A 24,375-nucleotide genomic window follows, 5' to 3' on the forward strand; every position below is an offset into this window, starting at 1 on the left:
TATCTTCTCACTCCCCTGCCGCGATGAGTAAACGGTGCTTTTTGTAACGGACTCAGCTACATAAGCCTTTGACCTCATCGTGTTCGGAGGGCGGCTTTCTCTGAGATCCGCTGTGGCGTCAATCCATGGATGTCACCTTGGCATTCGTGCATTCGTAGAACGAGCGAATCCCCGGTTCGCGGTTTGTGCAGCTCGGTGTCATTATCGCGAGCCTTTACCTACGTACGTATCTGTCGAATGCGGTCCGCGTACAAGGTAACTCCAGACATCCTTCGCGATCTGACTATCACTTCCTACCAGACAACAACAATGATGACTGTTCCCGTGTCAGACCGTCAGGATTCCGGCGCACATGGAATCTTGTTGGTATGCATGAACGGGCCTGACTGCGGTGACGTCGGCTGAAGAAGGTAACATCGTGCGTTGCGAATAAGTAGGGCAGACAGGAAGATCGATACGTTTGCAGAGCTCGAATCGCAAGCAAGCACGAGATCCAGTATCATGCAAAGCGAGTGCGAATGTATCTCGAGAGGATGTGCTACCTATTTTCGGGGGTTTGATAGGTCAATTACACTTTACTAGCGCGATCTCAACTTCGCGTCAAGACGCGTCTTCCACTTCCAACTTCCTCCGCCTTCTGACATCTGACTGCCATTGAGGACACCGCATCACCACCACGAACATGGCAGACGTCGAAAAACAGATCAACGAGTTCTTTGCAGCTCCCGACTCGAAGCTCGCCCAAGATGTCATGACCGAACTGCTCCACATCATCCAGCTCATGTCCCTTTCGCCGGAGGACCTCTACTACAAATGGGACAGCTACGTGATTCAGATGGGCGCTGAAACCACCAATTTAGACTATAAAACTGTTCGAGATTTCAAGAAGACGCTGCAGGACGCGCTGGAGCGTGATTCGAGGAACAAACATGCCGTTCAGGGCGCCGCAAAGAGAACGAATGCGACACCTAGAGCGACAGGTGGTGGAGGCGATGTATTCGGCATGCTAGATGGCATGGTGTCTACAACGCCGGGCGCTCGAACATCTGCTGCAAAGAGAAAGGCTACCAACTTCGATACTCCAGCTCCCAAGTCAGCCAGAAGTGGCTTGAACAGCTCTCCTGCAGACAGCAAGACACCGGCCACCGCAAGACACGTCCCAGCCGTAGCATTCGAGGAACGCAAGAATGCTGGCGATGTTGTTGAATCTATAAACTCGCATCTACCTGCTGCGACCATCCCGCAAATTCCACCCTCGGCCGCCCGCGTCAAGCTGAAGGCTGCATCGGATCTGCCCAAATTCGCGTACAAACCGATGGCAATGAAGCTCTCAGAGGCTTCAGAAATCCTGGACGACAGGATCGACACTTTTACGGAGGCTGTACAGAAGCACCACGAGCTACCAGACAGTGCCTTCGGCAATCCTGCAGCTCAATCTTCAGCAGAAGTTGTTGCAGTCGGCCGCATTGCGTGCGATCAACCCAACGCGAAGCTTAATGCAGCCAGCATGGTGTTAGAGACGAGCAGACGTATGGGTGCAGGTATGCGAGTGCCTTTGAAGATGGAAGGTATCGCTTTCGACTTCTTTCCTGGCAAAATTGTGGCGTTGAGAGGCACGAACGTCAGTGGGGAATATTTCGCGGTCACGGAAGTTTTGCCCATGCCCCTGCTTCCTCCGGCAGCGTCTCGACCGGAAGAGATCAATGTGCATAACGATCGGCTTACAGGAGATGACAGGGAGACACGACCACTTTCCATGCTCATCGCCAGTGGTCCATACACAACAGACACGGACCTCTCTTTCGCGCCTCTCTATACATTACTGAACAAGGCAGAAACCGGTAGGGTGGATGCTCTGATCCTGACTGGACCCTTTCTGGATCTCGAACATCCAGTCGTGGCCTCTGGCGACTTCGAGCCTCATCTTCCAGCTGGCACTAAGATCGAACCTGACCAAGCCACGATTACTGATGTCTTCAAAGCTCTCATCAGCGTGCCGATTCAAAGACTTGTGCAGGCCGTACCCACAATAACGATTGTGCTCGTTCCATCCATGCGGGATGCAATCAGCAAGCATGTGTCTTGGCCCCAAGATCGGGTCCCCAAGCCTGCCCTCGACCTACCTCGACAAGTGCAATTCGTGGCGAACCCAATGGCTCTCTCCATGAACGATATGCTGGTCGGAATGTCCTCTCAGGATGTGCTGTCGGAACTGAGGAGAGAGAATGTCTACCAAGCCCCCAAAGGCCAGAGCTTCAATGACGACTTTCTGGGGAGATTGTCTGGCCATATCATCGAGCAAAGCCATTACTTCCCGGTGTTTCCGCCCCTTGCCAGAGAGGACCTTCCCAAACCCACGGCTATCCCGGGCGAGGTACCGGCTCCTGGCGGAGAGGAGAGGCTCGCTGTTGGTGCCAACCTGGACCTTGAGTATTTAAAGCTCGGCGATTTCTGGCAAGCAAGGCCTGATATGCTCATCTTGCCAAGCGTCTTAAGTCCGTTTGCAAAGGTCAGTCAAAGGCATAGGTGCGTGTTTCTAATGCAGCGTGCTGACAACTTGTAGGTCGTCGAATCCGTCGTTTGCATCAACCCTGGAACATTGAGCAAGAAACGTGGTCCCGGCACGTACGCTGCTGTCAGTGTCCAGCCCCGTGCATTGAACGACCACGACCGGGAGGCCGAATACGCGACTCATGATCTGTTCGAAAGAGCACGCGTTGACATCACGCGCATCTGATGAGATGGAGGCTCCGCACCACATAGTTGTATGAGACATGCCAGTTTTACGCCGTTGCTCGCCATGCCTCTCGCAGGGCTATCGCTCCCGGTATCACGCCTGATAGCCCGAGCCACGCTTCAGTCACAGGACTGTGCTCCTCGTTGTGGAAGCTGTAATGCAGACTGGGAGCGAACCAGCCACCATTGGCGTATAAGTCCTTCCACCACCGCTGCTCCAGCTCTTTGCTCTGCACCTTGACGCCCTTGTCATCCTCATCCACTTTCTCCGCCCCAAACTCCTCGTTGTACTTCAACTGCCGCACCCTCAACAGCTTCAGCATCTCCAATACCACCTCCGCCATCCAGAACCTCGAACTCCAAACCCACCACCTCGGTTCCCTATCCGCCCATCTCTGCCCTCGCAAAACCCCCTTCTTGATCAGGTACGCGCCATTCTCATAGAACTGAAACCCAACACTCGCGAATATACGCGCCCAGACGAGGAACTTGATCGCGGGGTCGCGTTTCGGGTAAAGGTATGTCTCACGCGCCCAAGTGTAAATGTTCGCGAGACCCCAAAGCCTACACCACGTCAGATTCGCGCACAATGTGTGACTACTACACAAGATATGTACGTACCTCAAAAACGTCCTCACATCATCCGTCGTCTCGCCCAAAGCCTTCACACCCGCGCACCATTCCGTCAACGTCACATGCGGCGCTTCGATCGTCGCGACGAGTGCTTCGCCGGGCAGCATCGTCTCGGAGGCCTTGCTCGCGATGGAGATGGCGAGTTTCTCATATTTGTTCGTGAGGAGGCGGACGAGTTGCGAGTGCACGAAGGTGAGGGTGTATTGGAGGGTGCAGAGGGTTGCGTCGAGGCCGGTGGTGGTGGAGAGGAGGCGGGTTAGGTGGAGGAGGAAGGCGTCGCTGTTTTTGGTGGTTAGGTGGAGGAGGGTGCGGAGGGTGCGGAGGCGTTGGGAGGGCATTGTTGTGTAGGGAGTGGGAGAGGTGGTGTGGGAGAGGAGAGGTCTGAGGGGAGGTAGAGCGCTATCACATGCCAGTAGATCGTCGTGCTTGCTCGATGGGGAATAGAGCTTTCGATCGATCGTCAGGTCATCTTCACGAGTTGGAGACCAGTCTCATGAACACATCAATTTGATTGTCTCAGCTTCTACGCATGTTTCAGCAGATTGATCAACGACTCCTTCAACAGTCGTGCTCATCCAAGGCCTGAGGGTTCCGATCGGACCTCCTTCCGTCCAAGCTGAAGCACGAGCCTCGAGCAGCCACTTGTCGTCTCGACCTCCTCTTCCTCCTCATCCCACAACTCTGTCGCGAAGGCCACCTGCTCAGTCCTGTGACAATATCAGCCGAAGAGCTCCTGATGATCAATCGATAAACGACAACAATGCCGAGTTGATCCCCACGAACACCCAACTATACACCCTGCAGTCCACCCCCACCACCTACAATCACCAACAAACCGCAAACCGCAAACCGCAACAATGTCCACCAAAAACCCCACAATCAAACGCATCCTCAAAGAAGCCTCCGAACTAGCCACCCAACCCAGCCCAGACTACCACGCCGCCCCGCTCGAAACGGACCTCTTCGAATGGCACTTCACCCTGCGCGGCCCGCCCGCGCCCTCGCCCTTCGCCGGCGGAATCTACCACGGCCGCATCGTCCTGCCCCCAGCATACCCGTTGAAACCGCCCTCCTTCCGCTTCCTCACGCCCACCGGCCGCTTCGAAGTCAACCGCGAGATCTGCCTGTCCATCAGCGGGCACCACGAGGAGACGTGGCAGCCGGCGTGGGGGATCCGGACGGCGCTGGTGGCGATACGGAGCTTCATGGATACGGATGCGAAGGGCCAGGTGGGGGGTATGGATGCGAGTGAGGAGGTGAGGAGGAGGTTTGCGGGGCAGAGTCTGAAGGGCCGGTGTGCGGCTTGTGGGAAGAGTAATGAGGAGGTTATGAGGGAGCAGGAGGAGGCTGTGAGGGAGGCGGGTGCGGAGATGGGGAAGGAGATCGTGCCGGAGGAGTTGAGGTTGGCGTATAGGGATGATTTGGGGAAGGGGGAGGGGAAGGCGAAGGAGGGGACTTCGCAGAGTGGTAATCCTCCTCTTCCTCCTCCTGCTGCTGCTGCACCGGCTGTACCGCCACCTACTTCAACTACCACACAAACGAGACCGGTATCAGGTCCTGCGCCGGTTCCACCAGCAACGGCAGCTGTAGCCGCACAACAGCAACAACAGCGGCGACCTCAACAAGACGACGGAATCCCCGCCTGGATCGACAAGGCGATATACGGCGTCATCGGCGCCATAATCTTCCTCTTGTGGAAGAAATACCTGCTCTAAGCTGAATCCCGGCCTTATATGTATAGACCTTTCTAGATTTGATTATGATACCCACGTTACTACGACTGCGATTGCTTGCTACAGTCCACAACCTTGCTATTCATGTTGAAAGTGTCAGATTACTGCTAGGCCGGGAAATATGGCTGACGAAAGCCACCTGAATTTTGGGTTTATGTACTCTTTCTTTTCACACATGTACTGATGATTTCTGTTCATATCTTCGTGACGCCGGGCTGATCTTACACCCTCAAAAACAGCAGGCACACACCAAAAAAAAAAACAATCGCTGAACTCCGACCCAAATCCGCAACAATGCTACGCTCATTTCGAAGGCTTGATGCGTTGACTAAACCTCCTCCCCAAGCCCTTCGCCTTGTCAATGACACTCGAGTGGCGGCGGTTGTTCCTCGTTTCCGTGGGACTTGCGGTCTTGCTATCGACCGAGGACACGCGGGCGTCTTTGATGGGCTCGTCGGTGTTGGGTGAGGTGCTCGCCGGGGCCCGGGTGGATGGAGTGAAATCTTGGTGTTTCGAAAGGGATGGGCCGGCGTCTGAGAAGCCGACGCCAGAGTTTCGCTGGGTGTTGGAGGAGGTGATGTCGTCGATTCGTCCGAAGTCGCGTTCGGGGATGATGCTGCTCAAGCGCCTGTAGAGAAGTCAGAATAATTCAATGCACTCCATTCGTTGACGAAGGACTCACCTCTCACGCTCGAGCATCGCCCTCTGACCCAGCGGAATGCCACCAGCCGTGATAGTCTTGCCTTGGCTGTGAGGAGCTTGCACGGCAGACTGTCTCCTAGAAGCCAGAGTTGAAGCTCCAGTACCTGCGGTCGAGTACGTATTCTTGGAGGTGATCGTGTAGTCTGTAGCGACGGACTCATTCCTCGTTCCCGTTGATCGGTTGCTAGCCGCACTGCTGCTGTCGTATTCTGCGTAGTCTGCATCGGTCATCTTCGCCTTGCCCTTGCCTTTACCCATGGGCGCCGCCAATTGGCCTGGAGGAACATTGTCGTCGAGATGGTTGGGGAGCTCTGAGTTGCCAGAGGCGAAGGCGGGATCTGTCGCGTGATTTACGTTCTCAGTTGGATCTACTACAACTGTATCGAGGCCCGGGGGAACATCCTGTGAAGTGTCAGAGGCCGTATCAACTGCTATTGTAGTGGGCACGAGGCTATACATACCTCGCCCAGATGGTTCGGAGGCAACTCAGACTTGTCAGCAGTCTTCGACACTTCGCCACCAGCTTCAGCCTGTGTCTTTTCTACACCGGGCGTCTTCGGATCCACCGACTGTTCACCAGCCGCGTCAGAGTCGGTGCTGCTCTTAGTAAACGGATTGGCATTTGTGAACCAACTCGAGCTCCCAATCGTTGGCTTCTTAATGAGCTTTGGCGACGACTTAGCATCTCCAGATGTGCCGTTGGCGGTGGCCTCGGCAGGCTGGTCAGACTTACTGTCTGCCGGTTGTGAGGGAGCAGTCTTCTCCGCAGCAGAAGTATCAGGTGCTGGTGCTTCTTCCTTTGCATCTAATGAAGTTGGGTCAGCGTCCGAGTCGTTCATCAGAGACTCAATGCCTGGGAACACTTACCTGTGTGTCGTGGAGCTTTGCCTGATAGCTCTGGCTGCTCTGTACGGGCGTCAGTCAGGCATTGATCCATACTGTTCAACGAAGATCTTTGATGGACTCAGGCTTCAGGCTCCAAGTGATAGATTGGTCAAGCAAGAGTTTCTTCCCCAGGTCGCCAACCGAGCAGTTTCACCAACATCGAAATAAGGTGATTCTACGACAGAAATCGTAGGTAGTGCTTACCTTCCTGGTTGCCCGCGTCGTAAGGCTCAGTCGACGTGCCTTGGCCTTCCACTCCGGACACTGGCTCTTGGCCGGACTCGTCCTTCTTCGATCCAGTGAAGGGAACGACCTTCTTGATGGTCTCCATCTCGAAGCCAATCACGAGAGCTGCTTCCGTCGAAGATCCGGACGTTCCAGGTGTTCCGGTAGGTTGTGTCTGAAAACAGCCCAAACAGTGTGGATTGGGGACAAGGTCGAATGTGTGTACAATTGAAACTCTTCGTCAAGTAGACCAAGCAAGAATCGATGATGGTCGAGGTCGTACAGTACCGCCGAACGAGACGCCGATGTTCCAATGTATCGACCAGGCTGCGACGCGTTCCTCGTAGCGAAAGCTGTCGATTAGTAGGACTGTTTCCCGTATCGTTGTCCCTCAACAAATCGCAACGAAAGGCGCGGAATCACGAATAATAGCCAGACATTAAGTTGTATGCCGGGTCATTGTAGTAGAGAAGAGGCAATGGCAGGAGGCTGAGAGGTCGAAACCTAAGCAGCATGGCATCGCAGGGGCGATGGTTTCCAAGATACGCAGATCGCAGCAGCAGCAGTGTGATCGTGACCTTGAGCTGAGGCGTCCGTCAGCCAAGCCACGCCTCCTTCGTTCCCTTCCAGCCAATCGAGATGGCTTCGGCCGATGCATATGCACGATGGACTAACCTGAAGAGCGGATTGATAATGCTCTAGATTTTACCTGAGTCTTGAAACAATTATACATCGATTGACTTGTACTAGAGTCACTTAAAAGAGCTGTCTCTCAATTCAATGCACATTGCACCGTTCGAGTACAGTTGTGATCGTATCAATCCGTTCAATTCAATAATGCTGTTGTTGGGTATCGCTTTCCGTATGGTACCACCTGAAACACCGTCTCTCATCAATCCCACAACGCCTCGCTCAGCTAAAAGATTCAATCCAGACCATCCCTGCCACCGCTATAGCTACGATGCCTGCAAACGCTTATGCCTGTTCTTCTCGAACGTCTCCTTCTTCATGAACGAAAGCGGGATGATATCGCGCTTCTTCTTGGTGTTCCTCGTGAGTGGCTTGCGGCACTGGGGACAGGTTCCGTGACCACGGTCGGAGTTCTTCTCGCCAGCGATGAGTGCTTGGATGAGGCATTCGTGGCAGTAGAAGTGGCCTGTGCAAGTCAGTAAATGCTCACAGCAAATGCCTTATGGATCAAATACTCACCACAAGATGCAATGGTGCAGTTGGTGAAGTTCTCCATGCATATGATGCAAGTCCTCTTCCCGATTTTGTAAGGCCCTTGATTCTCCTCTGCGGCGTGCTGTTGCTTGATGGCCTCCTGCTGCTGTTTCTGTAGCAGCTCCTCTTCAGCGGAAGGTGGGTCCTTTGAGAGGTCAATCTCTTCAGTATCCTCCTGCGACACCCGACCTCGTTTGAAGGCACGACCTTCGCCTGCCGCGGTTGAGTCGACTGAGCGTTTGCGGACGCGTGAGCGCTGTTGCGAAGTCGCTGTGGTTGAAGCACCTGGGGTGAGGTCCACCGTCGCTGACTCTCGGCGAGTGGTGCGTCGACGACTTGGTGCCATGGCTGCTAACCCTTCCTCCCCGTCTGTATCCTCTTCGAGAGTCACGAAATCTTCAGAAGCTCGGTCGGAAACACGGGTGGATGGTTGTGTGGAGTAAGGTGTGTCGTCTCCGTTGTCCGACTCGTCGAATAGAGCACTTGGAATATATCCGAAATGGCTCGGGTGATTGGTGTGAGTACGTGAGTTTGAAAAAGGTCGTCGACTGGAGGTCGCCGCTGAATCTCGTGGCGGGTCGGCGGGGTGTCTTCGCGTGAGGTCGGCTTGAGCGGTCACAGCTTGAGTTCGGCGTCTTGCTGGGGCAGTGGCGTGAAGTAGGGTGTCAAGGAAAGCCGTGTCATGTGAACGTGAGATGTTGTTCTCGTGTCTTTGTGAAGGCGGGGCGGCGTTGCGGGTGTTGGTGAAGGCGGAGTGAGTCGGCGGCGGTGGGGAGTGGGCAAAGGCGTGGAGAGCAAATTGCTCGTCCCTTCACTGCATGTAAGTGTTTGCGATTCTAGGTGAACAGCGCTCACACGTACCAATCCTCGTGGTCTTCGTGGTCCAGCCTGTCGAAGTTCCACTCGGGCTCATCATCCCACTCAAAGTGCTCGCGCCCGCCACCGCCACCACCATTATGGTCAAAGTCCCAGGCCGACATGTCGTCCCGCTCACATTGCTCAGAAGCAAGAGCCTATACAATGGCAGTACGGAGAGTAAGGCATACGAGTGAAAGGGAAGAGTGACGGGGCAGGCGATGCAGGAAGCGGGAGATCGACTGCCCAGCTAGCGTAGGGCTGATGACATGACGCCTGCGATTTCTCTACCTCCACCTTGTTCACGCCCTCTCCACCAACTTCCTCGCCACCAACGATAATGCCGAGTCAGCCTTCACAGCGGCTATAGCGATGCGAACGAGATGCCACAAGCACGTGGTCGACGCCTTCGAGCGCACGCAGCAAACCTCGCTACTCCGGATCCGACCGCGACCCCTGAGATGGTCGTGTGCGCAAAGATGCTACGCGACAGCATCGACCGAACCTGCTCCAGAAAAGAGGTCGCTATCCATTCCGTCGCAGGCCAGACATAACGAAATCGGCGTCCAGCAAGTCAGTGCCTACGTGCATCCACAACTTTTCCCATCCGGCGCATCATCCAAGCCAGACGAGGAACTGGTCGCATTGTCAAGAGACCATCTCTCTCGCCATGAACTGCTGGGAAAGACCAGCGATAATGCAGAGCCGATCGGATTTGACTTGCCTGTCTTGCATGGAGCATCGTTGGATGAACATTTCCACAAGCTAGGAATGGACAGTGCAGAGCCGTATCTGAGTCTGGCGAAGAGATATGCCCGCGCATCACCGCCACAAAAGCCTCGAAGATGGATAGTAAGAAGTGGATGGACCAAATACTACGAGGATGGGACGTCTGAACCTGTAGCATCTCCCAACGAGGATGTTTTGACGTTTGATACGGAAGTAATGTGGCTGGAGACAAACTTCCCTGCCATGGCATGTGCTGTCTCTGCAAACCACTGGTACGCTTGGATATCTCCGTGGCTACTTGGCGAAAGTGAGAACGATAGGCAGCTCATCCCAATGGGGGATTCGAAGAAGCCTCGCATCATTGTTGGGCACAACATCAGCTACGATAGAGCTCGAGTAGCCGAAGAATATAGCTTGGAACAGTCGAAAAACTTCTTCATGGATACCATGAGTCTGCATGTGGCAGTCAACGGAATGTGCAGTAGGCAACGGCCGACTTGGGTGAAGCATCGCAAGGAACGTGATCTCCAGGACCGGATAGCAGCAGCAGATGACAGCGTCGATCTGTCCGCTTTACTGGAATCAAGAGATACCGCGCCTGAGGAGGAGGAATTGTGGGTCGGGCGGTCTTCTGTAAACAGCTTGCGAGACGTTGCCAAGTTCCACTGCGGAATCACTATCGATAAGGCAAGAAGAGAATGGTTTGGCGAACTGGATCGTGCTGGCATTGTCGAGCGACTGGATGAACTCCTCGACTACTGTGCTGCCGACGTCGAAATCACGCACAAAGTATACAAGAAGGTCTTCCCGCATTTCCTAGAGACATGCCCACATCCGGTGTCATTCGCAGCGCTTAGACACATGGCAACCGAGATCTTACCTGTTGACAAGACTTGGGAAGCGTACATCAAGAATGCAGAGGCCACATATCACAAGTTGTCTTCTGAAGTCACGGGGCGTCTTGTCGATCTTGCTGAGGGAGCTCTGCAGCGAAAGGAGGAGCCCGACATGTACCAGAATGACCCTTGGCTGCGGCAGCTGGACTGGAGCGGACAGGAAGTTCGCATGGTGAAGGGGAAAAAGAAGGGCGATCCACCACGACCAGCTGCGAGGCAGAAGAAACCCGGCATGCCACAATGGTACAGGGACCTTTTTGCCAGAAATGATGCCGACATTGCCTTGACGGTTCGCACTCGAATTGCACCGATCTTGCTGAGGATGGCTTGGGACAGTCATCCACTGGTGTGGTCGGACAAGTATGGCTGGACCTTCAAAGTGCCCAACTCCCAGGCCTCCAAATATGAAGACCAAGCTATGACCAAATGCGACATGCTTGAAGAGGAGAACATGGTCCTGCGGGACGACTTTGATCATACCTACTTCAAGCTGCCGCACAAGGACGGTCCGGAAGCCAGATGCACATCTCCGCTTGCCAAAGGGTATCTCAAGTTCTTTGAGAGTGGTACACTGTCATCCGAGTATGAGTACGGAAAAGAAGCACTCGAAATGAATGCTTCATGCTCGTATTGGATCTCTGCTCGAGACCGTATCACGTCACAGATGGTCGTGTACGAGAAGGAACGCGCCGACTCCAGCTCTGAGAATACTGATCTGGGCTACATCCTCCCACAAGTCATACCCATGGGCACTATCACTCGCAGAGCCGTCGAGAATACCTGGTTAACGGCTTCGAATGCCAAGAAGAATCGTGTGGGCTCAGAATTGAAGAGCATGATTACAGCACCGCCAGGCTATTGCTTTGTGGGCGCCGATGTTGACAGTCAAGAACTCTGGATCGCCTCCCTGGTTGGCGACGCGAGCTTCAAGATACATGGCGGCAACGCGATTGGGTTCATGACTCTCGAGGGCACAAAAGCAGCCGGCACCGATTTGCACTCTCGAACGGCCCAGATTTTAGGAATCTCTCGCAATGATGCGAAGGTGTTCAATTATGGTCGAATTTACGGTGCGGGACTGAAGTTTGCTCAATCTCTCCTTCGTCAATTTAACCCGACGTTGAAGGAGGAGGATGCAAAGCAGATCGCTACGAACTTGTACAAGAACACGAAAGGCAATAGCATCACCCGAAAGTTGCTACGCGAACGCAAGTTCTGGCATGGCGGTAGCGAGAGCCTGGTGTTCAACAAGTTGGAAGACTTCGCTGAGCAAGAACGACCTCGAACGCCAGTGTTAGGTGCTGGAATCACAGAAGCACTCATGCGGCGGTTCATCAACAAAGGAGGCTTCATGACCAGCCGCATCAACTGGGCTATTCAATCATCTGGTGTCGACTACCTGCATCTCCTGATCATTAGCATGGAATACCTTTGCCGAAGGTACAACATCAACGCTCGACTTGCTTTGACTGTACATGATGAGATTCGCTATCTTGCCAAGAAGGAAGACAAGTACCGATGCGCCATGGCACTGCAAGTCGCAAACGTCTGGACAAGAGCCATGTTCAGCCAGCAAATGGGCATCGATGATCTCCCTCAATCGTGTGCATACTTCAGTGCCGTGGATATTGACCACGTCCTCCGCAAAGAAGTCGACATGGACTGTGTGACCCCTTCGCATCCCGACAAGATCCCACCCGGAGAATCCCTAGACATCGTGCAACTGCTCGAAAAAGGAGACGAAGCATTCTTGGACCCAACCCTGAAAGCCTCCGACCCCCCACAACCAGAACGTTTCGAATACACCCCCCGCCGACCAGTAATGGAAAGCCTCCAAACCCCCAACGCAATGCAATACCTCAAAGCCCAAGTCGCCACAACCCCCACGGAACTGAACAAAATCCTCAAGGAACTCAAACCCGCACCGACGCCGAGGACACCGTTCCCGGACGAAATGGGCGGCGGCAGCGGACAATCAAAACGTTCCAAGCCAAGAGGCCGTCCGTCGAAGAAGATACATGAAGCAGGGACTCCTCGAAGGTACACACAATCACCGCAGCTCGTGCCCGTGGACGATGGGGGGTTCCCTACGTGGTACGACTATGCGAATCGCGATCATGATCTTTCGAGGAGTTGGGGGAATACGGCCATGGATGTTGGGTTGATGAGGAGGTCGTCGCCTGTGGTGTCGAGGTCGAGTTTTGTGAGATAGATGGTTGTTGCGGGGAGTGTGTATGTTTTATTGTAGAGTTACGAGAGACGGTTGTGAACAGAGACGGGTGCGACTGTATGTGAAAAGGAGGTGGATTGCTTGAAAGATTTTGTATGAACGGTCGAGATCTGTATATTGAGTGTGCATAATCTGTAGTCAAGAATGCCGCTGGCGGCAGTGTACCATACCTCATTCTGCTTTGATCTTTTATCCATGGCTCGATCCAGTTCCCTCTTCGGTGAATTGCCGAACCTCTCCAACCGAGGATGATGAGTCCAGGAAAAGGAGGTTGTCGGGCAGAGTCGGAATGATAGTGGTATGATGGCTCAAGCATGGAAAGCAACAGAATGTGATTGTCAAGAAAGGCCAATTCAAGCTCGGATATGTACACTCTAGGGTACTGATCACTTTCATTTCCTCATACTCATTTGTGGTTTGGGAATGCAATCTGGTCATTGAACATCATCAAGTAGCAACCTCTTCCTCATCTCTCCTCAACACCTGCCTGTCCATTGATATCTTCACCTCTGCTTCTTCAACGCCTCGCTCGATACAACAACTTCTTTCGAGACTTTACAGCTGGTTGGCGGTGTTGAAGTCCTGGAGGGCGACGGCGACACGCTTGCTCATGGTCTTCTCACCCTCGCGCACCCACACTCTTGGGTCGTAGTACCTGGCGATGTGTTAGTTGGAAATCTTATCCCGAACTTCTGTGTGATGTGACTCACTTCTTGTTTGGCTTGTCCTCGCCGTCTGGGTTGCCGACTTGCGAGCTGACGTAGTCCTTCTTGTTGATCATGTAGTCACGGATACCCTCGGTGTAGGCGTACTGGAGATCGGTGTCGAGGTTGACCTTGCACACACCGTAGCTGATGGCGTCGAGGTAGTCCTGCTTGCTGGAGCCAGAGCCACCGTGGAAGACGAGGAAGACTGGCTTCTCATCCTTGGTGCCCTCCTTCTCCTGCACGTACTTCTGGTGCTTCTGGAGGAGCTCTGGTCGGAGCTTGACGTTGCCTGGCTTGTAGACACCGTGGACGTTGCCGAAACCGGCGGCGATCGAGAAGTATGGGGAGATGGGGGAGAGGGCCTTGTAGATGTCGTAGATGTCCTCTGGCTGGGTGTAGAGAGAGTTGTTGTCAACAGACTCGTTGTTGACACCGTCCTCCTCACCACCAGTGATACCGATCTCCATCTCGAGCCATTGCTTCATGGGCGCAGCGCGCTTGAGGTAGGCGGCGGTGGTCTCAATGTTCTCCTTGACTGGCTCTTCCGACAGATCGATCATGTGCGAAGAGAAAAGCGGCACACCGGTCTCCTTGAAAAACTTCTCGTCAGCATCGAGCATACCATCCAACCATGGCAGAAGCTTCTTGGCGCAGTGGTCGGTGTGGAGAACGACTGGGATGCCGTAGGCTGGGGCAACGGCACGGATGTAGTGGGCAGCGGCAACGGCACCGGCGATGGAGGCGCCCTGGGTCTTGTTGTCGACGCCCTTGCCGGCGAAGTAGGCGGCACCGCCCTGAGAGACCTGGAGGATGAGAGGGGCCTTGTTATCGCGAGCGGCCTCGAGCGATGCTACGACGGTGGAGGAAGAAGTGACATTGATCGCGGGGATGGCGAACTGCTTCTCCTGGGCGTACTTGAAGAGGTCCTTGACATCATCTGGCAGAGGCAGCAGTCAGTGTATCGAACCTCAATGGCCGCCGAAACTCGCGCAAGTACCCACCGCCGTAGACGACGCCCGACTTCTTGAGAACTGCAGGAGCCATTGCGGTGGTTGTGCTGTTGCTGAGTAAGTGTTACTTGGGTACTGTAAAGGGCGACCTTGATGGAGTTTAAGAAAGTTGAAGCTGCAGAGCAAGTGTGAGCTGGAGGAGTGGTGGTTTTGAGGAGGAAAAAATGAGAATGGCTTCGCTTTGGACATGACGAAAGAAACTGGAACCCCTCCTCAGCAGCTTCACACCCCACCAGCGCTGGCCAGGTCCGAAATTGCCCGTGCAGAGCTCGTCAGCCTTATGCAACGTGCTGGGAGCGAACGAAGGCCTGCGGACGGTGGCTAGCGGTGTGCTACGACTGCGTTACAATGGAAGCAGCGTGATTGATTGGGGGCGTCGGCCTCACTGCGGCCAGCATCACATCTGCGACAGAAACACAGCGAAGGGATGGAGCGGGCGGTGGCTATATTGATGTAATTCGATCCACTAATACGTAGGCTGGAGAAGATGGACTCCAGAGTAAAGGCGCAGAAACCCCGTTGTGGCTTGTCACGTTGAGAGAAGACGGAATCCGTGCTTCTGTGCTGAGACTCTGTGTGTGACAGAGGCTGGTGGCTTGAGGCTTGTGAACGGGACCAGCCGCTGCCGCTAGCAGACATGCTGCGAAGAATTCCCTACGACCACTTCAATCGCATTAACACCAGCCAATCGTCCACAGATCCGCCAGAATGCTGTGCGCAAGTGAGTCAATACATATGCAGATTCATTGATCGACACTGACTTTCGAATCAGTCAGCGGTGAAGCTCCGCAAGAGCCCGTCGCATCGAAGAAGTCCGGTGGGTGACTGAAACGCGAAAGCTGCACATGAAAGACGAGGGCTCACTGTAGGTATAGGCAATGTGTTTGAGAGGCGGTTGATAGAGACTTACATCTCTGAGCACGGCACCGACCCTGTCAACGGCGAAGAGCTCTCTACCGACGACCTGATCGACCTCAAGCAAGCGCGTGTTGTCAAGCCGCGACCACCGACTCTCACTTCGATTCCTGCTCTCCTTTCCACCTTCCAGAACGAATGGGATGCGCTCATCCTGGAGACCTACCAGCTCAAGCAACAGCTTGCAGAGACGAGACAGGAGCTGAGCACTGCACTGTACTACAATGACTCGGCGCAGAGGGTGATTGCACGCTTGCAAAAGGAGAGGGACGAGGCTCGTGATGCTCTTTCGCGAGTTTCAGTCAGCGGAGGCGCCAACGGCGTGAATGGAACAAATGGAGATGCCATGGATGTGGATGGCCAGCCTCTGTCGGACGACGTTGTCGCGAAGATCACAGAGACACAAGAGCGACTCTCCAGCACCCGTCGCAAGCGACCTGTGCCAGAGGATTGGGCCACTGCGGACGAGATTCAGACTTTCGACGTCAAATCATCTGTCGACAGCCAGTTCACCGGAGCGAAGACCCTGGCAGCAGATCAGACTGGCGACTTCTTCCTGTGCGGTGACTCTGATGGCACTATCGGTATCTACGATCTCCAACAAGGCGCCTTTACTACGAGAAGCAACCTCGGCGCTGGGGCGATTCTGGGTGGTACTTGGTGCAACGACAAGCAGGCAGTGTCTACATCCACTGGTGTTGTTGCTGTTGCCCAGGAGGGTGCAGTGCAAGCCAAATTCCAACAGCATGCCGGAGCTGCGACTGCTGTGGCTTCTCATCCCAGCGGCGAGGTGCTTGTGTCGGTTGGCTACGACAAGAGCTATGTTGTTTACGATCTCGCGTCCTCCAAGGTTGCGACGCAAGTGTTTGGTGATATCGGTAAGCTTTTTATCGACTCGAAATATCTGTAGCACGGGCTAACTTCTCTCAGAATTGACGACCGTCGCCTTCCACCCCGACGGCCACCTTTTTGCAATCGGCGGCGCAGATGGTTCGGTCCGGCTCTACGATATCCGAACCTCGCAACTGGCACACACATTCCCTGCTCCCGCAGCAACGACTCCGATCGTGGCGCTCACATTCTCCGAGAATGGAACCTGGTTGGCATCGGCAAATCAAGGGCAGAACATGCTCACGGTGTGGGATCTTCGGAAATTGAACGCACTCAAGACCATCGACATCGGAACGTCTGTATCTGGCATCTCCTGGGACTATACTGGACAGTTCCTGGCAGCTTGCGGACCTGGAGCTGTTGTTGTGAATCAGTATTCAAAGAGCTCCAAGTCGTGGTCCGAACCACTCCGCAAGGCGCTCAACGCGGCAGACGTAAAGTGGGGTGCAAAGGGGAAGGCTTTGGTTGCGCTCACGGGTGAGGGCGCTGTTAGTGTTCTGAGCTCGTAGAAGGGCATGGTGTATTGTGCAGGGCGTTCAGGCGTCAAAAAGGAGCTTGTAGCATATGAAAGCCGAAGAAAGGGCGCGAGGAGTATGGACAAAACCTGTGACTTTCATGGGTCGGCTGTAGGGTAGCACTGGTCTTCGGACTTAAGAAGATGACTTGCCACCTCTTACCAAATGTTCACGGATTCAAAGGCAAACCTCGAGAAGAGAATCGTGACAAGTTACTATCAGAAAGTGAAATAGTCATGTTGCAGAGGTACATGTAGTGAATGGTGGGTGCTTTGTTGTCGCTGACGGGCTCGGTCGACAAATCGGCGGCACGCCAAACTGGACCTCCTCCACCACACCCAAGCGCCACTTCACTTGGGCTCGTCTCTTGCTTCCTTTCTCCACACCTCACACACACAACAACCCACGTCGCCCGCCTGCTGCACTGCCTGACTGAAGGAGACTCACGGTCTGATTCAGTTCCTAGGCATTTCACGAGCCGCGAGCTCAAGGCGGAAGATGGAACGTGAGAGAGCGGCATCGACGACTTGCCCTTTCCTCCGGCGACAGTCTATCAAGGTGAGCGACGACCACCCGCTTCCAATTCACTCGCAACATCTTCGTCAGCAGTTCATGTGCTGACTATTACTTCACAGCGAGACTTCAGCACAATGGCAAACACCAACCGCAGCACTTCACCCGACCCGCTCTTCGTCCCTGAAGACGCCCACTACAACAACGGCCACCCATCACAACGAGCTCAGCCGAACAGGCCTGCACTTCCCCCACGAGCTCCACGCTTTGCAGGAGACGGATACGATTTCAGGAGTCCAGTCATGTCTGAAGGAGGAGGGTCCAACACGGCTACGGGTCGGAATCCAGCCATGGTTATTGACCTCACGGAGGAGGATGATTCTCAGGACGCAAATGCACCAGCACCTTCTGAGTCCGCAGCGACGGCCACAGCTGGTTCCTCACGTGCCCAGCGACTTCCACGCTACGGGCGAAACATCATCGACATGACCAGTGACGCAGAGGAGGAGCACACTGCAGCGACATCTTCACGCCCAAACATCACCGACTTCCTGCCGCCGCCCGGCCATCGCAACCCCCGCGATCATCACCCTCGCATCTCCCTTCTACGACGGCCACCAAGACACAACACAGACACCCCGAACATGGACGACCTCGAGTTCGTCGAATCTCGTCCACGATCCCGTCCACAGACTACAAGTCGATCTCACACACCTGCTGCGCCGACGCAACGCAGCGTCACACCATATCCTACGGGCATTCACGACACAATCGACCTGACTGAAGACGACGACGATGTGGTGCACGTGGATACCCGAACTCGGCCACAGGGAGTCAACCTCGCCAGCCCTGGTGCCACAGGCGGCGTGGGCACTAGGAGCACCGCTGACCGCGCTTTCGACTTCACTGGAGTGCTGCAAACTGGGAGTAGGCTTCTTCAGCGCCTCAGCAACTTCGGCGGTGCTTTGGACGGCATGGCACGTGAACCTCCGTTTCTCGAGCAGGCCCATGTGGCAGGAGCAAACAGCCACCGGCACCAGCACAACCACCAGCAACATCTCCGCTTTGCACAGCAACCTCCTCCCCGTTTTGGTGGCGTGGTGCCACTGATGGACTACGACATGACTGGATTCGACATGGGGTTTGGGGGAAACCAGCCTCCGACGCCAAAGTACGAGCCTCCTGAACCACCAGCAGAAGGCTTCACTCGGAATCCTGGAGAAGATGAAGTGGTGGTCTGTCCAAATTGCGGCGATGAGCTCGCCATTGGTGAGACGGAAAAGAAACAAGAAGTCTGGGTCATCAAGAAATGCGGTCATGTAAGTCTTCAATTTCCTCGGTCAGACTGGTTTCAAAGCTAACAAAGATATAGGTGTACTGTGGTGATTGCGCCGAGAATCGACACAAGAGCAGCTCGAAGGGAGTGAAGAAGGGCAAAGGCAAAGCTGCAGTCATTGATGCGCCAGCGCCGTTCAAGCAGTGCGTGGTAGATGGATGCAACGAATCAGCCTCGAGCAAGTCGATGGTTCGCGTCTTCTTTGGTGGTTAGGAAAGTCCAGTGAAGAGGTCATTCCACGGTCTGCAGGGCACAGACGAGACGAACTCGAGCGAGTAGGAAGGATGATGGATGCAGGGTCTGGAAATGAAATGCTCGGGCTGGAGAGCATCATGAGGCTTGAGCACGGGGTTGGCTATGATTAAGTTTGCTCTACTCAGAGCATGACGATTCTTTCAGTACGAACACTTCGTTGAAAACCATGGCGGTACACACAACAATGGTTCTCAAGATCGCGTACACTTCTTCCTCGGGCTACGTCAATATTTCAATGGCATGCAGGGATCGGTTCGGCTGATTGGGGCTCGGCCCGAATGCAGGGGATCCACTTCCACTTTCACTTCATTTGACATTTCTCGATGACCTCTCTCGCGAGCCATATACAACACCGAACTCAGATCACCATGGACCGGCCAAACGACTCGCAGAAACCTCCTCAGCAAGCTGATACGCAATCGCGAAAGAAGAGCGCGCCTTCAGGAGCAAAAGCTGGATACCTGATCCTCTACAACTCCGTCTCCGCATTACTCTGGTCGGTGGTTCTGGGAAGAGTCGTCTTGATATTGGCACTCCATGGATACCAAGCAGTGTATCTCGGCACTGGGGAGTTCACGAAATGGACACAAACGCTGGCTGCATTGGAGGTGCTGCATGCTGCGATAGGTAAAACCAGATCACAAGCAAACATGTTCGTGCAAACCGTCCAGAAGCTAAGTATGTCTGTTTCTCATAGGTCTCGTCCGCGCGCCCCTCTTCACAACCCTCATGCAGGTCGCCTCTCGCTTCCTCCTCGTCTGGGGCATCGTGCACAACTTCCCCAACACCACTGCGCGCAGCAGCCCCTTCTACTCCAGCATGCTCATCGCGTGGAGCGTGACGGAGGTGATTCGGTACAGCTACTTCGCCCTCAACTTGCTGTATGGGAAAGTGCCGGGGTTCTTGACGTGGTTGAGGTATAATACGTTTTTTGTGCTGTATCCATTGGGGATCAGCAGTGAGTGTTGGCTGGTTTGGAAGGCGATTGAGCCGGCGAGGACCTGGAATTTGGCGTATGAGTGGGTGTTGAAGTTGGTGCTTTTCGTCTATGTGCCTGGTGAGTACAAGCAAATCTTCCGAGAAGCTGTGGTGGAGGTGCTAATGGTTTTTATAGGCGCGTATATTCTGTATACGCATATGATGGCTCAGCGGAGGAAGGTCATGCGTGGAGATTCGGCGAAGAAGTCAAAGTGAGATGCAAGGAGGAGGCACGTTGAACGATCGAGGACCATCGAACAAGACGATGGTAGTGCCAGTAAAAGCTATCATCTGTGGTCCACTACGCTTCTCAAGTCAGTCCCAAACCTACCTCTCAAAGCACTACACTCTCTGACTTCTTGAAATGGTAGCCGCACGATTCCATCCAAGAAGGACCATTGGAGCTGAGACTCGGACGAGGCCAGACGTACGAAACTTTACTCCTTCCCTCCGCAGCCTAGCGCCGCCTGCTAAAGAAACATTTCGCCGCAACTTCGGCACACCTAATCCAGAGGCATATATCTCTCCGAAACCCTTACCCCTCATCGAACGTTGGTTTGAGGTTGTGTGCACGCGGGTTCGAGGGACGATGGGAGGAACATTGGTGGTGTATCGTTTTTTGAGGGGTAGAGAGTCGCTATGCTAATGTGTATCAAACAATGTGCAGCGACCATGGCCTCTCCAGCTTCACCAACCCGTGATTCCCTCCTTGCCTGGCTTCATCGCGTGCTGCTATTACGACTCGAATCGCTCATCAGAACCTCTGCGCGACACCCATCGGTATATTTTCGCACCCTTCGGCGTCTAACGACCTTGTGAACCGCCGTACGCGAGGGGATTGAGCATGCAATCGTGTTCTGTCTCATCAACTTGCTCGTGCCGACCACGGGCACAATTCAAGGACGCTGTGCATGATCCCAGAAGAATTTCGTCGCCTGCGCTTGGACCTCGCGGGCCTGTGGGTGCGCATAGAAGCAAAGATGCGTACCTCTGGGCATCATCACCAGGATGCTGAGCGGTAACCTGGCATGAGCGTCTTCGCTATAGCTCGGAACAGCATCCGTGTCGGCATCACCGTGGACGAGGAGGACTGGACATTGGACTTGCTCGAGCCCAAGACTTTTGATCGCCGCGAAGTTCTTCACATCATTCAGCCATCCTTCCTTCCGCGGACCGCCCACGTTCACCGTCGACGCCATTTCCAGCACGACCTGTCGCTGCGCCGGATCCTCCATTACTTGCTTCGCCAGCGTCTCGAGCTCCTCGCCGCGGAGGGAACCTTCTCCTTCCAACGCTCCTTGGACCACGTGCTCGGGGACCTTTGCGGACATGAAGTCGACCACCTTGGCCCCAAACTTCGTGCCGAACATGACGCGTTCCGCTAGAGGCGTCTTAGGTGCAATCCACGCCTTGCTCACTGCCGCGATCGCAACCATAGCGAAAACACGTTGTGGATGTCGGGCAGCTAGCTGGTATGCGACTCCACCGCCACCGGACCAGGCAAGTACGCCAACGCGTGGTATTTGCAAGGCATCGAGAAGTGCTGCTACGAGATCTGCTTCGTCGTCGATGGATCGGTGGGTTCGCGAGAGTGACGTATTAAGATATCCAGGACGTGACAAGCAGATGCATTGAAACACATGCTTGTCGAGGAAGTGGCTCATGGTTCGCGCGGCATCGATGCCTCCCGGACTGCCGTGCAGGATGAGGATTGGTATGCCGGTCCCCGTCACTTCGGCTTCGACTGGACCGGCTCTCGTTTGGACTTGATTGATCGCCATTGTGTGGCTTCTTGAAAGATGTCGCGTTCAACTGGATCTAGCACCCATCTTCTGCAATTCTCCCCTGTCCTTATTATACATGTTGGCTGGCGATGAAGCGTACGTCACCCTCACACATCGCTCAAACCCATCGTTGGCACGTCTCGCGCTGCATTCCGTTTGGGGGAACCTCAGCCTCACCTGGGTTGGAAGAGGGTGCTGTGTAAGTTGGATGGTTGTCGTGAAGGTTCGGTTAGCTTTACGAGGTTCGTGGCGCGCGGGTCGCGCTGGGTCGAGGACCGGGAGTTGGCCGGTGGTGACTCTATTACAGTCGGTGTCCCTCCGAGAGGCCATAGTCAGTCGGACATGTTAGTTACGGACTCATTGCTTGGGCCCATGCATGATTGAGAAGAAGTTGAGATGTTGCCCTGAGGACAAACGACGAGGTGAACTTGAAGTTCGTCTGCGCGGTGATACGAGAAATTTGATTGGAGCGGAGCTCTCTCCTCTCCATGCTCGCGTTCCCCAAATTACCCCAAGCCTTCAAGGTGGACCCTTGCCAAGTCGAACCACATGTCGTCAGTCTTGTCTCTCAAGTTCACTTCACTGACAGTCTTTTGCACCACCATGCTGTCCTGGCATCGGTCAGCTGTATACATACCCCCTGCCTGATATGCCGAGTGCATCGACATCGCATCGTCATTCATTACCAATCCATTCGATGTCCCGGTCCTCGATAGCATCCACCCAACTTCGCGACACTCGCTATCCTCTCCACCTCACGACCCAATGAAACCCAGGATCCGCAAACGCAGCCCCCTACTCCAACGCTGTCTCCAAATCGTCGGAATCCTCCTCCTAGCCTGGACTGCCATCGAAGTGCTCTACGTCCGCACGGCCCTCGTCCGCGAAGCCTCACAGCAACCACCCGCCCTGGGCAAAGAGAAGATCTTCATAGCGAGCATCCACTGGAACAACGAAGCCATCTTGCGAAGCCATTGGAATCGAGCCGTCGTCGACCTAGCGAAAGAGATCGGCCGCGAGAATGTCTACGTGAGCGTACAAGAGAGCGGGAGTTTTGACGATTCGAAAGGCGCGTTGAGGGAGTTGGATGGACGATTGCAGGAGGCGGGGGTTTCGAGGAGGATTGTTTTGGATAATACGACTCATTTTGACGAGGTGACTCGAACTCCTGCTGAGGCGGAAACGGGCTGGATCCGGACGCCGAGGGGACAGGTCGAGTTGAGACGGATACCGTATCTTGCGAAGTTGAGGAATTTGGTTATGGAGCCGTTGTACGAGTTGCAGAAGGGTGGGTTGAAGTTTGATAAGGTCTTGTTTTTGAATGATGTGGTGTTTAACAATTGGGACGTGAGGAATTTGCTGGCGACGAGGGAGGGGCAGTATGCGGCGGCTTGCTCATTGGATTTCAAGCATGGGTCTTCGTTCTACGACACGTTTGCATTGAGGGACGCGGAATGGCATGATCAGCTCACGCAGCGGTGGCCTTTTTTCCGAGCGCGGACGTCTCGCCACGCCGTCAAGGCCAGCCTACCTGTCCCTGTCACGAGCTGCTGGAACGGTATCGTCGCCATGGACGCCGCACCCTTCTACTCAGAGAACCGCTTAGCCTTCAGGGGCGTCCCGGACAGCCTCGCGCTCTCCCACCTCGAAGGCTCCGAATGCTGCCTCATCCACGCCGACAACCCCCTCTCGCCCACCAAAGGCGTCTGGCTCAACCCCAACGTGCGCGTCGGATACAGTGGACCGGCTTATGAAGCTGTGCACTCGTTCCAGACATCGCCGTGGATCTCGTCGTATGAGATTGCGTTGGGCGCTTGGACGAATAGGATTCTGAGGTGGATCACGACGCCGTATTTCAAGGAGCAAGTCGTGCAGGGACGGGTGGGGATGTGGAGGAAGAGGGGCGAGAGGAATGAGGAGAGGGGCGTGTTTTGTTTGATTAATGAGATGCAGGTGCTGATTTGGAATGGGTGGGCGCATGTTTGATCAATACCTTGCCCACTGCGCTTTATCAGATCGAGCAGAAAGGAGAAAGAAAAAGACTGCGCGATCACTTCAAGATATGCTTCAATGACATCCTCTCACGGATCGACTTCCCTGCATCTCGACATGGCGCCTGCTGAACATCTACGGTCGGCTTCATCTCTACGTCCCCTCGCTGCTCAACACCACCCCGCCCCTCAAGACCCCTACACTCCCCCAGAATCCCCCACGCAACCCCCCTCTGCTCATTCGCAGACGTCCCCCTCCTCCCCATCCTCCCAAACCGATCCCCCTTCACCTGCTCCCTGTTCCTCAAAATAACCCCATTCTCGCTCTGTGCTTTCAACAAATCATTTGCCATCTCATCGTCCGTCCTCCCCTCCCCTCTCGCAACCGCCCGAATCGAATCCCGAATCTCGTTAAACACATCATCGACGCAGCGGACGGGAGTGTATCGTTCTTCCAGGGCGATGAGGCCGATGAAGATTTCTTCGTTGGTGTGGTGTTTTGCGAGGAAGTAGAGGAGGGTGGGGGTTTGGGTGGGGTTGTGGATTGAGGGGGGGATTTTGGGGATGAAGTGTGTTGATGACATGTTGAGGATTTTCTTCTTCTAAGGTGGGTGCGAGGGAGATTTGGGGGG

General features: G+C 54.6%; 12 protein-coding genes across 12 annotated transcripts; 6 read left to right on the plus strand and 6 right to left on the minus strand.

The window, feature by feature from the left end:
- Window positions 1-682: 682 nt before the first annotated feature.
- On the plus strand, window positions 683-2,737 carry M409DRAFT_69909 (uncharacterized protein; the record flags this gene model as incomplete). Its single annotated transcript, XM_033818492.1, has 2 exons — window positions 683-2,509; window positions 2,564-2,737. 2 exons carry the CDS (start codon window positions 683-685, stop codon window positions 2,735-2,737), a joined length of 2,001 nt encoding a protein of 666 aa, XP_033662205.1.
- Window positions 2,738-2,783: 46 nt separating this feature from the next.
- M409DRAFT_28353 (uncharacterized protein) lies at window positions 2,784-3,707 on the minus strand (the record flags this gene model as incomplete). Its single annotated transcript, XM_033808996.1, has 2 exons — window positions 2,784-3,300; window positions 3,358-3,707. 2 exons carry the CDS (start codon window positions 3,705-3,707, stop codon window positions 2,784-2,786), a joined length of 867 nt encoding a protein of 288 aa, XP_033662206.1.
- A 519-nt stretch (window positions 3,708-4,226) lies between these two features.
- M409DRAFT_59311 (uncharacterized protein) lies at window positions 4,227-5,084 on the plus strand (the record flags this gene model as incomplete). The annotated part of the gene is made up of 1 exon (XM_033814154.1): window positions 4,227-5,084. The coding sequence occupies one exon, from the start codon at window positions 4,227-4,229 to the stop codon at window positions 5,082-5,084; it is 858 nt and encodes a 285-aa protein (XP_033662207.1).
- Window positions 5,085-5,405: 321 nt separating this feature from the next.
- On the minus strand, window positions 5,406-7,020 carry M409DRAFT_28355 (uncharacterized protein; the record flags this gene model as incomplete). The annotated part of the gene is made up of 5 exons (XM_033808997.1): window positions 5,406-5,730; window positions 5,785-6,206; window positions 6,266-6,609; window positions 6,672-6,710; window positions 6,894-7,020. The coding sequence occupies 5 exons, from the start codon at window positions 7,018-7,020 to the stop codon at window positions 5,406-5,408; spliced, it is 1,257 nt and encodes a 418-aa protein (XP_033662208.1).
- Window positions 7,021-7,870: 850 nt separating this feature from the next.
- On the minus strand, window positions 7,871-9,118 carry M409DRAFT_28356 (uncharacterized protein; the record flags this gene model as incomplete). Its single annotated transcript, XM_033808998.1, has 3 exons — window positions 7,871-8,070; window positions 8,124-8,947; window positions 9,000-9,118. The coding sequence occupies 3 exons, from the start codon at window positions 9,116-9,118 to the stop codon at window positions 7,871-7,873; spliced, it is 1,143 nt and encodes a 380-aa protein (XP_033662209.1).
- A 4,285-nt stretch (window positions 9,119-13,403) lies between these two features.
- Window positions 13,404-14,599, minus strand: M409DRAFT_69913 (uncharacterized protein; the record flags this gene model as incomplete). Its single annotated transcript, XM_033818493.1, has 3 exons — window positions 13,404-13,503; window positions 13,559-14,492; window positions 14,557-14,599. 3 exons carry the CDS (start codon window positions 14,597-14,599, stop codon window positions 13,404-13,406), a joined length of 1,077 nt encoding a protein of 358 aa, XP_033662210.1.
- A 674-nt stretch (window positions 14,600-15,273) lies between these two features.
- Window positions 15,274-16,880, plus strand: M409DRAFT_69914 (uncharacterized protein; the record flags this gene model as incomplete). Its single annotated transcript, XM_033818494.1, has 4 exons — window positions 15,274-15,286; window positions 15,338-15,382; window positions 15,441-16,358; window positions 16,411-16,880. The coding sequence occupies 4 exons, from the start codon at window positions 15,274-15,276 to the stop codon at window positions 16,878-16,880; spliced, it is 1,446 nt and encodes a 481-aa protein (XP_033662211.1).
- Window positions 16,881-17,536: 656 nt separating this feature from the next.
- M409DRAFT_28360 (uncharacterized protein) lies at window positions 17,537-18,948 on the plus strand (the record flags this gene model as incomplete). The annotated part of the gene is made up of 2 exons (XM_033808999.1): window positions 17,537-18,718; window positions 18,772-18,948. The coding sequence occupies 2 exons, from the start codon at window positions 17,537-17,539 to the stop codon at window positions 18,946-18,948; spliced, it is 1,359 nt and encodes a 452-aa protein (XP_033662212.1).
- A 410-nt stretch (window positions 18,949-19,358) lies between these two features.
- M409DRAFT_28361 (uncharacterized protein) lies at window positions 19,359-20,184 on the plus strand (the record flags this gene model as incomplete). The annotated part of the gene is made up of 3 exons (XM_033809000.1): window positions 19,359-19,617; window positions 19,688-20,047; window positions 20,105-20,184. The coding sequence occupies 3 exons, from the start codon at window positions 19,359-19,361 to the stop codon at window positions 20,182-20,184; spliced, it is 699 nt and encodes a 232-aa protein (XP_033662213.1).
- Window positions 20,185-20,864: 680 nt separating this feature from the next.
- M409DRAFT_28362 (uncharacterized protein) lies at window positions 20,865-21,749 on the minus strand (the record flags this gene model as incomplete). Its single annotated transcript, XM_033809001.1, has 1 exon — window positions 20,865-21,749. One exon carries the CDS (start codon window positions 21,747-21,749, stop codon window positions 20,865-20,867), a length of 885 nt encoding a protein of 294 aa, XP_033662214.1.
- Window positions 21,750-22,517: 768 nt separating this feature from the next.
- On the plus strand, window positions 22,518-23,738 carry M409DRAFT_28363 (glycosyltransferase family 69 protein; the record flags this gene model as incomplete). The annotated part of the gene is made up of 1 exon (XM_033809002.1): window positions 22,518-23,738. One exon carries the CDS (start codon window positions 22,518-22,520, stop codon window positions 23,736-23,738), a length of 1,221 nt encoding a protein of 406 aa, XP_033662215.1.
- A 64-nt stretch (window positions 23,739-23,802) lies between these two features.
- M409DRAFT_59320 (uncharacterized protein) lies at window positions 23,803-24,327 on the minus strand (the record flags this gene model as incomplete). The annotated part of the gene is made up of 1 exon (XM_033814155.1): window positions 23,803-24,327. The coding sequence occupies one exon, from the start codon at window positions 24,325-24,327 to the stop codon at window positions 23,803-23,805; it is 525 nt and encodes a 174-aa protein (XP_033662216.1).
- Between the last annotated feature and the right edge of the window lie 48 nt (window positions 24,328-24,375).

Source organism: Zasmidium cellare (assembly GCF_010093935.1).
Source record: "Zasmidium cellare ATCC 36951 unplaced genomic scaffold M409scaffold_42, whole genome shotgun sequence".
Classification (NCBI taxonomy): domain Eukaryota; kingdom Fungi; phylum Ascomycota; class Dothideomycetes; order Mycosphaerellales; family Mycosphaerellaceae; genus Zasmidium; species Zasmidium cellare.